The 12,701-nt window shown below is 41.9% G+C and overlaps 1 protein-coding gene across 1 annotated transcript in view; it reads left to right on the top strand.

Annotated features, from left to right (window-relative positions):
* TTC39A (tetratricopeptide repeat domain 39A) overlaps nt 1-7,137 on the top strand; it is a 46,136-nt gene extending 38,999 nt beyond the window's left edge. Inside the window, exons 13-18 of the mRNA XM_075832134.1 lie at nt 265-356; nt 1,359-1,479; nt 2,276-2,387; nt 3,116-3,230; nt 4,507-4,623; nt 6,513-7,137. Coding sequence (XP_075688249.1) covers nt 265-356; nt 1,359-1,479; nt 2,276-2,387; nt 3,116-3,230; nt 4,507-4,623; nt 6,513-6,606 — 651 coding nt within the window. The 3' untranslated portion in view covers nt 6,607-7,137. The remainder of the gene's footprint in view (nt 1-264; nt 357-1,358; nt 1,480-2,275; nt 2,388-3,115; nt 3,231-4,506; nt 4,624-6,512) is intronic.
* The last annotated feature ends 5,564 nt before the right edge of the window (nt 7,138-12,701 follow it).

Here is a 12,701-nt window from a genome sequence, read left to right as displayed (position 1 = left end):
GCAGATGTTTGCCGACGTATTGTAGCCGTATTTTCAGACGTAAAACGAGGAATAATACGCCTCGTTTACGTCTGAAAATAGGTCGTGTGAACCCAGCCTTATGTGAGAAATGACTGATCTCATATGGCTATGAGGCAGCAGTTCGTTCCCGTATAATGTTTGGCACAAGGTGCATATGATTTCTAAGAGTATAATAAATATTTTACAACAAACTTATCTTATCTAGTAGGATGACACACAATTTGTGCTCCATTAACTTCACAGGCTACATATATGTACATGAAAGCTGCTTATCTCGGCATGTTTGAAGAAAAGGACACAAAGCCTTTTGGAGAGGATGAAGTTCGACTTTTTAGGTTTGTTCCAATATAAGAGTCTCCGAGTGAATTTTATTCTGGGATCAGAAAAGTTGGAGGTCATATTCTGAGATATTGTATCAAAGTGTGTTTACCTGATAGGAAATCCCACACTTGAGAACCCCCCATTCTCATATGAAATCTGTCTGTCCTGTTCTGTTTACTTTGCCAAACATTTTCATGGAGTTCTTACATTTTAATACCTCTTAAAGTACACCCAAAAATTATTTGTTTTAGGCAAGGGCCTTAAAAGGATTTTCAAGGGTATTACATTGATGGCCTACCCCCCGGGACCCTCACCGACCAGCAGAAAGTCCATGTCCCTGCAACTGTGCCTGGTATTGCAGTTCAGCCCATTAAAGTGAATGGTGCTGAGCATAGTTGAGCTGCAGTACCAGGCACAGTTACACTCAAATGGACGTCGCTGTTCCGGGTACTAGAGTGAAGGGGCCGCAGTGCCCCGTAGTATAGGCCATCAATATAATAGCCTGGAAAAAAAAACCTTCAAAGTGCGTGGCATGCAAAAAAAATAAATATAAATGCAAGTGTATCATAACTATAGTGGTTAGTAAGGGGCCTATGACTTTTATTGTCTGGGGGCCCCGGTCACTCTCAGTCTGCGCCCGTTGGGAACATTGTTTCCCTTTATTCAGGGCATTAGTGGGAGTCAGACACTTGGTAAATTGACTGTTTTGGCTCTCATTGGCTTCGGACTTGGATAGTTTCATGATACCAAATAGCTGAGAATGAAATCCAACTGATTTTAATGGAGTGAAGCCGATACCCATCCAGATGCCCGGAGACATGGTATACTGGGCGTTTTCTTTCATAAAATCTGGAGCCACAGCAAAATAGCCGAGGATTAGTGTGAATGCCAGGAAGTCATGTGACCAGATGCCTCGCCCTGGGTCTTCGCACAGTATGTTAATATTCGTATAAAAAGTCCAGCAATGTCAGATTTCTATTCGTAACAGAACATATGTTTCTATTTTTTTTTTACAGGCAGGTGCCAAGCTTAAAAGTTAAAATAGCCGGGAAATCTCTTCCAACTGAAAAATTTGCTATAAGGAAATCTCGGAGATATCAAGCTCAGAATCCTATTTCTTTACCTGTCCCTCCTTTGGTATGGGAACATTTTATTTTTTTCTTCCTAAAACAGTGATACCGTTATGCATTGGCTAGTAGAAGGGGTACTTCACTATAATGAAACAATGCGCAAGAGGCTGAAATCCAGGAGGGGGTTTGACTTTCCTATATATACCGCATCTTGACTGTGCCTTTGTGCACCAATCGCAGAGACCTGTGTAAGAACGAAGAGATCTTCCATGTTATACAACTGGTGTACACACAAGAACTCACCCTGAACAAGACATTTATGATTTGTTCTTAGACCTCTTGCCAATTTCACTCCCCCCTGCAGGGAAAAGGGAAGGGAAAACTTCCCTCTGAATCACAGGAGCTCAGCTAAGTTGTTAGGGGGTGTGTCCGACAACAAGATAGTTGACTGTTTCCAATGACAACCAGTAGGATTATGAATGCAGCCCTAGACTATATTACAGGCTGTAACTCAGGATAAGTACAAGATAAGTAACGCAATGTGTTCACTTAACTTTCTATGTAAATTATATTTCTATAGAAACTGTAAATGGTATTTAAAGTGGACCCTTTAGACCAATATCTTTATTTTCGTATTTTAATATACTAGATCATGTAATATTCTGCAAGCTGGTAGTAAAACAAAGGGTCTGATAGTATAGATTTGCATTATACCAAAGGGAAGGGGCATGATGCAGACCCCCATGCAGGTATAGAGATGGCTTCTATGTATTCTATATCAGAACTAAGTCCAACAGAAGAGATTAAGACTCTGGTCATATTATACTATTGTATTTTAAACTATTATATTTTTCCTCCTTCAGGAAATGATGTACATCTGGAATGGCTATGCTGTTATTGGAAAGCAGAAGGCTCTCACTGAAGAGATGTTACTCACATTGAGCAAAGCAGAGGAAAATCTGGAAGAGGCTACAGGTAGCAAGTGATGTAGTTTAAGGCAAGCACTCATTTTTGGGGTGTTTTTGCATGTCGGGACATATGCCTCAGCCTTAGGGGTTTCAATACGTATGTTGTGGTTGTCCAAGATTTTTTTTTTTTTATCCAGAAACAGTGCCACTTTTGTCCATGGGCTTTGTCTGGTATTGCAGCATGAATTGGGCTGAGCTGCAGGACCGGAAGGATCCCACGGACAGTAGTGACACTGTACTATGGAAAAAAGTAGATTATTTTCGAACCTTCGACAACCCCTTAAATTCCCGTAAGTGCTTTATTCACGGACCTTAACATCTGAACCAATTGTTTTAGCTGGGAAGTGAGACCGCACTGCAGGAAATATTCACACTGTAAAATCTGAAAGAACTCGTGGCTCCAGTCAAGCAGTGTGGATTTTGTAGGTGGCATCGTTCTTAAACTAAAGTATCTTTAATGCTTTTAGTAAAAGATCCATTATGGCTGATATATATCCTATATATTTTCCCATCAGTAAATGTTGCTTTCATTGTTACAATTCCAATTATCCAGACGTATAATAATTTTCCTTTCATAGTGAGTCTACACGCCATGTCGGCTTACCTCGGATGTTCTTCTAATTGCTTTTTGAGTGCATTGTGCAAAATAAGGTCATTGGTATTTACTAAGGAACATTATTGAATCTGGTGAATTCAGAAACATAATGGAAATAAATGTGTTTTGTACTCCGTCAGTGTCTGATTTCCTGATGGACGATCAATGTCTGGTGAAACTGCTAAAAGGCCTTTGCTTCAAGTATTTGGACAGAATTGACGAGGCCGAGGAGTGCTTCAGATACATCCCTGCAAAGTGAGTAAGGGGTGGCAAAGATAATATTGAAATTGTATGTAAACCAAATGGGCAATGGTGTATGTCAGTCTATTCTAGGTACAGTGGAGTAGATCCAGTTAGATGAACAGATGGTAGATAGGAAGCTGGAATATATCTTACAGCAGGAGTACTCGACTAGTTTTAGTAAAGGTCTCCTTACCTGCTCAGGTGAAAGTCTGAACTGAACACCTACAGTAAAGTTGTCGTCTTGTTAAAGTTTCGCAAATTTTCTAGAATTATTTACATCAAGACCCCTAAATGAATTAAGACCCCAAACCGCTCTACTCATTCAGTCCCCAGATCAGACCCCTAAACTCATTGTGATCCCAAACCAGACCCCTGAAACGAATTCAGTCCCAAATTAATTCAGACCACAGACCCCTAAAATAAATAAGACCCCTAAAATTAATTCAGACCCCAGACCAGAAAAAAAATATATATATTCTTACCGCTCCCAGGTCCTCTTCACTTCCAGATGCCGCCACTCACAATGTCTTGACGCTGGCCAGCAGCAGGAACTTGCGTCCGGGTCCTGCCGTTAGTTCCACTTCTGACGATAGATATTCCGTCATGGATGCATTGGAGGACCCACTGCTTTCCGTCAATACATCTATGACGGCAGGTATGCGGGGTCTGAACATCTGGCATTCCCAGTCTGGATTTGGACTGCGGTCCGCCAGTTGAGGACCGTTGCCTTACTGTACAATTGGTATGAGAGCCTTGTATGTCCAGAACACCTAACCAGTCTCATATATTTTTTTCAACTGTGATCATCAATCTAGGATAGATAAGCGGGGATGGGATAAGTTAGGGTGCATAAAGCAGGGCTCTTGAAGTGCGCGCCCCTGAAGTTCAACATGGTAGCTGTCCGATGAACCATTGTTCAGCTGATAATTATCAGTCCTCATTCACCATGCATGTTTTATATGTGTGTGTAACATACTTTTAGTATATGTTTGCATGATTGGACCATACCGCATCCATAGATTGCGCCCCCCCCCCCTTCATGGCGCCCTAGGCAGCCACCTATCCTGCCTACCCCTGTGTCCAGATACTTAATGTTGGTAGAGGAAAGGTTTTTCATGGACAGTAGAGTGGTTATTCAGAATAGTATGAGAGCAATGGAGAATGGTAAAACACCCGATCAACATATCATTTTAATGGCTCATATGTGTCCACCATGAAGAAATAACGGGATCAGATACGTAGATACAAGGTGCTGTCAAGCTACGTCACAAATATGTTTCCTTTACAGTGAAAAGAAGATAAAATATGATGAATACCTGGTACCCAATGCACTGCTGGAGCTGGCGCTATTATATCTTCAGAAAGACAAGAGGGAAGAAGCCATTAAACTACTTGAAAATGCAAAGTAAGGAGAAATGTACCATATTGTTTGCAAACGTCTCACACTGTGGCAGAGCTGACAATGACTGGGAGTGTATGACGTTATCTATACATCCGATCATCCAGGAAGTCTTATATTTAGGCACTTGCTTCTAAAAAAAATAATTGCAATATGGTTTGTCATTTCACGAGACCAGAAGACTGGTAATTCCTGAGGTTTCCATGAGATGACCATCGGATAGTCTAAAATATTAACTAATCTAGACTGGAAAATTCTTCTTGAGAATACCACCACCCAACCGGACACAAGCTGTCTATGGGATTGCATTTAAGGGGTTATGTGGGGGAAATGATTAGCAGTGTAGTCCAATCAGTATGTGGGAACACTCGCTAATATACATTCTGTTCCCCGTCGCGATGATTCTGAGATTTTTATAGCGCTGCCGGTGACCGGAAGTCTAGTTGCACAGTCTTCTTTGATGACGATACGACTCTTTGTCATGTGACCGACCCCGCTGTACTCTATGTACAAGCAGGAGCAGTAGTACAGCGAGTACATAGAGTACAGCGGGGCCGGTCATGTGACGAAGAGTCATATCATCATCATCATCATCAAAGGAGGCTTTACAACTAGACTTCCGGTCCCCTGGCAGTGCTATAGAAATCTATAAAAATCTCATAATCAGCGTGACGGGGGACCGGAATGTATATTAGCGAGTGTATCACATACTGCAGTGACTACACTGCTAATCATTTTCCCCACATAACCCCTTTAATGCAATCCCATAATGTAGGGAAAATGATTAGCAGTGTAGTCACTGCAGTATATGATACACTCGCTAATATACAGTCTGGTCCCCCGTCACGCTGATTCTGAGATTTTTATAGATTTCTATGGCGCTGCCGGGGGATCGGAAGTCTAGTTGTAAAGCCTCCTTTGATGATAATGATACGACTCTTCATCACGTGACCAACCCCTCTTTACTTTATGTATTCACTGTACTACTGCTCCTGCTTGTACATATAGTACAGCAGGGTCGGTCACATGATGAAGAGTCGTATCGTCATCAAAGAAGGGTGTGCAACTAGACCCTCAGAATCAGCGCGACGGGGGAGCGGAATGTATATTAGTGAGTGTATCACATACTGCAGGGACTACACTGCTAATACGTTTTTTTTTGTCCCCACATAACCCCTTTAAGTATTTGTGTGGCTGGATCCTGAGTCAATATATACAATAAACTGCTATAACTGGATATATTGGTTTATTATTTCCCTGGGCACCTCTGTTGCCAATTATGTGAATAGTTGCGGAAATGTTATAAGACATTTCAAAATAATGAATTTCACTGCTGTCAATTCCTAACAGTAACCGGCGTCCCATGGCGGCTCACAGAACAATGAAATGCAAGCTCTGCCTGCGCCATAAAGAACATGATCTGAAATTGCTTTCACATTTTATCCAGTTCAGTAAAGATGTTTCCAGATCTCTTATAAGCTATGTATAATACTCACTGCAGTTCAATCCCTACAGCTCCAATGGGGAACTACGGTGTGTCTCCATAGTTACAGACTACAAACAAACGCAGTGTAGTCTGATCCAGCAGTCATACTCCCCTCCATCTATCTATTTCTTGCTAACCTACATTAGCAAGAAGAAGGGGACAGATGGGCGTATGGGTGCCGGATCACACTACACCGGGTTTGTTTGTAGTCTAAAGGCACATAGGCCTGCATAGGAGCTGTAGACACAAAACGGTAGCATATTTCTTACTAGGACTTTTTGAAAAGTTGCTTATCTTTTATTTTAGAGCCATTGGAGAAAAAATTAAACAAATTTGTTGCAAAAGTATATATACCCTTTATGTTACATTTCAAGCTTACATTTTTGATTATTTCATTTTCTTCCCCCAGACAAAACTACAAGAATTATTCCATGGAGTCTCGAACGCATTTCAGAATTCAGGACGCTTTACTACAAGCCAAATCTGTTCCCAATGGCTGCTGACAAATGTCCCCCAGGACTAGCCTCCTAGTATTTATTTTTCAAAAAAACTGCTATTTCCCACAATGATGGGATTAAGTGAAAGGACAATGGTGGGTTGAAAACTGGATTCTATAAATTATTTGTCCAAAAGTGATTTCCATAGGGTACGTTGTAGCCATAATCCTATAAGTGGCTGCTTCTCCCTGCTTTGATCCTATGTTTTATTTAAAATTCATGACCTGGCATTGTTGAGGAATGTGAGAGTTTAACTGATCATCAATCAGGGTTTTAAGAATTTATTTATACTGTTTCCACATTGCATTTAAAATGTTTATATGTAGCAGTCTATACGTGAAAAATGAAATCAATCTAACCAAATATACTAAATGCAACACAGCAGGGATTTACAGAATAGACATAGTCAGGGTCATGTTGTAGTGCTACCACTAGATGGTGCTAAATCACCCTTGCAGAGTGGAACTTGGGCAGCGTCCAGGGTGACATTTTTCCTTTGTTACATTGGGCGATTATCGTGCAGACGATTGTTCATATAACGATCGTTGCCGATAATTGCCCTGTGTAAACAGGGCAGCGATCAGCAGATGAACGAGCAAACGCTCGATCTTCTCCTGGTCGTATCGGTTTAAAAAAGTGAAATATTATCGTCGGCAGCACATCTCCCTGTGTGAACAGTGAGACGCGTGGCTGACGTGATAATAATGGATGGGGACGAGCGATCGGAGTAACGACTGCTCGTCCCCATCCATAGCTCCGTGTGACAGGAGCAAACAAGCGCCGATCAACGATGTCTCGATCGGTGGCCGCTGCAGCGGCCGAGCGGCAGCCGGTGTAAAAGGCCCTTTACATTATGTTCTTAAAGGGGTCTTCCCACTATAGTGATTGCATATGACAAGGATATGCCATCACTTACTTATCGGTGGGAACCGACTGGTTAAGCACTGCTGCTCCTTCACAGATTTTCCTTGCATAGTGACACTCCTGGTTGCCCATTGTACAGGGAACTACAACACAGACCGAGCCCACAGACAAGACTGTCGCTGTATCTGGAAGAAAGCAGCCATGTTTTTATAATCTCATACAATTCCTTTAAGGAGAAACAACATATTCTGCAAGAAGATCTAATATAAAGTTTCACCTTTGAGGACACTATAATAAATTAGGACTGCCATAAGAGCTTTTCTTTTATAGGGTTGTACCAAATACCCTAATAACTCACTTAACAAGTGGGAGATACTCATATAGCAGTGAGAGGAAATTATATTCCCTTCAGCTGCTACTCATGAGCCTGCATGTTGTGAATAGAGGAGCAGACACAGCGTATTGTGACATCATTCCGTTCACAGAATACAGGCTGCCATAAAGACTACCCGTACTCAGTAATGGGATACCCTGCTGTATCACATGAATGAATTGCTTCCATCTGTGAAGGTGGAATTCAAGTAAAGGTACAGTATATATTGCATTACCTGATGTCCGTGGCGTACATAAAAAAGAGGCGCCCCAAAGCAAAAATCTAAATGGCCCTCAATTATGGTGCCATTTTGCCACGCAGGAAAGGGCCTGGTGTTTGTTTTCCCCTCCCTGCCCATGACCCAATTCTCCACCTCTAGGTTTGCTAACAATGTAGTCCCTCTAGAGAAGGGAGTCCACACAATGGCAAAAGGGATGTGACCATTCAGGACTGGGCCCCCTCTCTCCAAGGGCCCCATAGTAGCTGCATGTATTCCCTTTCCTTATGTATTAGAGTGACTGCAAAGGTGGAGTTTTACTTTCGAATTAATGTCATTTTTGAAGAAAATCCCCCAAAAATGTGGAAATGGGACATTTTATTTGCAAATAAATGAAGTAAACGTAATTTATTTTATTTGATAGCTGAGCTTCTGGAAACACCACAGAGGTCCGATCATTAGAAAATGAAGGTGGTCGCATCTCCATGCATGATGCAGTGACGTACTCAAATGTCTGGCCAAGTAAATCGGGCAGACTGGCTCACAATAGGACCTGAGGCTCCTCCGTTGGGCCTAGGTTTTCAGCCAAAAGCCCATGAGGTCCATTTTAGGGCAAACTTATCTGAAGCTGACCATGTAGAGGATCATCACAATTTGGGTTATTTCATCCATTAATCCTGATTGATAACATGGTCATTATGTAAAATGATACTTAAAGGTGGGTGGGGTAAATAAATTTTGAAGATGGGCCCAAGATACCGAAGGTCAAAACACTGGCCATGCCATAATGCTCTAACCTATGGAGGAACAGTTAGGCTGGGTTCACACGACCTATTTTCAGACGTAAACGAGGCGTATTATGCCTCGTTTTTACGTCTGAAAATAAGGCTACAATACGTCGGCAAACATCTGCCCATTCATTTGAATGGGTTTGCCGACGTACTGTGCCGACGACCTGTTATTTACGCGTCGTCGTTTGACAGCTGTCAAACGACGACGCGTAAAAATACAGCCTCGTCAAAAGAAGTGCAGGACACTTATATACATTATATGCAGGACACTTATATACATTATATGCAGGACACTTCTTTGGACGTTTTTGGAGCTGTTTTCTCATAGACTCCAATGAAAACAGCTCCAAAAACGGACGTAAAAAACGCCGCGAAAAATGCAGCGAAAAACGCGAGTTGCTCAAAAAACGTCTGAAAAGCAGGGTCTGTTTTCCCTTGAAAACAGCTCTGTATTTTCAGACGTTTTTGGTCACTACGTGTGCACATACCCTCAGATTATGGTCTGGATCCGCACCTTGTACAGAGGAGCAGTGCTGCTGCTGCTGCTGCTGCCATAGACAATGTACGCATGTGCTGTCCATGATGGGGGTCAATGCCCCGTATACATTACAGAATGCTAATTAATGAGGCGACGGGTATGGCCACTTTAAGAAATAAGTTACCTCTTAATTCCTAGCATAAGGCGCATGTCCAATATTTGGACCCTGGTGTCTGTGTATAAGACGTCTCCAGTTGATGAGTCCAATGGTGGAGTTCTGTTCTGGGCAGACTTTGGGGGCAAAAGGCTTTTGCAGAACACATTTGTATGCCAGTCTATGCTGTTCCTCCTTACATTTGGAAAAACCGTTGCCCAAAAATATTCCAGAAACTTTAAAAAAAAAAATTTTTATATAATGAATCTAATGTTTCCTAATGAGAAAGCTATTCTGTATTTTTCTATTATCTGTTTAGAATAAAAGGTCCTTTTAATTAAAGCAGACGAGTCCTCTTATATGTTTCATATCCCATGTCTCCTATTACGTACACAGGTAGAAAAGTATGTAGGACGTTGCAAAGTCTTGCCTGTATCCGGGGCAGTGGGATGCGTTTGGTAATAGAACCGCAATCTTTACTGAGTATCTACACAGGAAGCCATAGGCACAGTAACTAGGCCAAGTTCTATACACCTCTATGAATGGCACCATAGGCCTTCTGTGAAGAATCTGAAATGACTTTATTCACATGAAAAACCAATAAGTGACTATGATCTTACGTCGAACCCCCCTCCCCCACACATCTGTCTTCACCCCTGTGGTGATGGATTGTGGCATGCGGATTCTCCAGAATTAAGTTATGAACAGCTGAGGGCATCGGCAGCCCCATGTATACATAGAAATCTTGGGCTTAGTGCAGGACGTTATTTCCTGCTTGTCCGTATTGTATTACTATAAGCCGTAACACATCTATTAAAAGACCCTTTCAGGGAGAAGACTATCCCAACAGTCCGGAGTACAGAACAGGCGGAAAGTGGATTATAATGTAACAACCGCCGCCAAAGCACCTTTCACCCAGTAGTTATATCATGTACACAGATTGGCTAATATACATTCTTCAGGGTGGGCCATTTATATGGATACACCTAAATAAAATGGGAATGGTTGGTGATATTAACTTCCTGTTTGTGGCACATTAGTATATGGGAGGGGGGAAACTTTTCAAGCTGGGTGTTGACCATGGCGGCCATTTTGAAGTCGCCCATTTTGTATCCAACTTTAGTTTTTTCAATGGGAAGAGGGTCATGTGACATCAAACGTATCGAGAATTCCACAAGAAAAACAATGGTGTGCTTGGTTTTAATGTTACTTTATTCTTTCATGAGTTATTTACAAGTTTCTGACCACTTATAAAATGTGTTCAAAGTGCTGCCCATTGTGTTGGATTGTAAATGCAACCCTCTTCTCCCACTCTTCACACACTGATAGCAAAACTAAAGTTGGATACAAAATGGCCCCCTTCAAAATGGCCGCCATTGTCAACACCCAGCTTGAAAAGTTTTCCCCCTCCCATATACTAATGTGCCACAAACAGGAAGTTAATATCACCAACCATTCCCATTTTATTTAGGTGTATCCATATAAATGGCCCACCCTGTATATACTCTATACACAAGATCTTCTCCTAGTTCTACAGGATTGACAGAGGGCTTTTCCCATTATATGCATTGATGACATTTAAATATTCCAACAACGTCCAATCATTTGGGGTCCCAGCAGTCGGACTCCCACCGATGCCTAGAACAGGATTGGATGTGTTGGTTCTGCAAACCGGTGAGCTGCAAAGTGTCTGTAATAGAGAGGCTCGTGGTATTATATATCGCAATCTGAAATAAGGGAGAGCTGTCCTACTGATTGGAGACATTAAAGGGCATCGGCAGCCCCATAGACATGAAGGGAGAGGTGGTTGAGCATGCGCACTATCGCTCCATTCCTATGGTGCTCCCAGGAACGGCAAGGTAAGCCCACTATCAGTGGGGGTCCCAGGGGACAGATCGCCACCGATCACATATTTATCACCTATCCTGTGGATAGGAGATAAATAATTATTATGGGAAAACGCCTGTAAGGCAACATGCACACATTGTGGAAGATGATGCTGAAGATTCGCATCAAGACCACAGGTAAACGCAGGTAATTGCTGCACTTAATATTGCATTTTCGTGCAGATTTTACATGTAGAAACAGGTGTGAATTTTATGCTTACATTTATTTTTTTTTAAACGCACCAAAATCTGGTCAGATACTCTCTCATTCCTCCTGGAAATGAATGCATAATTTGACAACTGGTTATAACAACGAATTACTACACACACTGACACTGTCCAATCGACGCAGACATTGTCAGACTGTGTAGGAACAAACCGGTTTGGAAAAATGAAATGCAACACCCAGTTGTCAATTTATTCATACACTTCCAGGAGGAATAACAGAGGAACAGCACAATGCAGGGTTCTTGTGACATGTCTGGATCTGTGAACCGGTTACTAAATTCTATAACTAGAAAACATCTTAAAAGAGGAATTACATTCCATATTGTGCAGAACGCAGGATGGAGAGATGTAGGGTCTTTTTCTATATTATGTCCTGAATGTCAAAAACACTCAATGAAAACGCACGTAAAAAAAAAGCTCCCCTCCCCCATAAGCTGAGAAGACAGAAGTACCTGCAATAGTTACGTCCTGCACCAAAACTTCCACAACGGTCTCCATCAGCTGATATTATTACCCTTTGTGTATATTGTTCATATGAAAAGATTTCGATTACATCTCAAAAGAAAACGAAACAAGTTAATACAAATTGTCTGATTTATCTTTTTTTCATTAGAAGGATCCCCCAAAAATAAGCTAATCACAGTCAGCCTTACAGCTGGCAGGGCCTGTGATCAGCAGTTATCTGTAGGGAAAAAAGGCAAGTGTGGAATTCCCCTGTAGCACCCCCACAGGGGAAATGAAGCATTACACAGTACCTATTGCAATAAATGGACAGTTTGTGTAATGCACAGACGGCCGAGTCCTCCAGAGACAGACACTCTTTGTAGCCACTCTCGGCTCTGGCTATTCGATGAAGGTCACAAATGAGGGACTCCCTTCTGTCAAGTTTTTAAAAAACATTATTCAATCATTCTTCAGTTGCAGGTTTATGGGAAAACTGGAAGACAACTAATATAGCTGCCCTTACAGCTACCCAAGGGGTCGTCACCCAGTTCTTCCAGGCTCCTGCTAAATCCGCTTAGTTATGTCGAAATATGGCAAACCTCCCAAAATTGAAATCCCCCCTTCCAACAAGTGATCAACTTATGAACACCCACAAAAACACCCCCT

This window comes from Rhinoderma darwinii, chromosome 7 (genome assembly GCF_050947455.1).
Source record: "Rhinoderma darwinii isolate aRhiDar2 chromosome 7, aRhiDar2.hap1, whole genome shotgun sequence".
NCBI lineage: Eukaryota > Metazoa > Chordata > Amphibia > Anura > Rhinodermatidae > Rhinoderma > Rhinoderma darwinii.
Note: the sequence above shows the minus strand (reverse complement) of the source record. Positions and strands in the feature narration are given on the sequence as shown.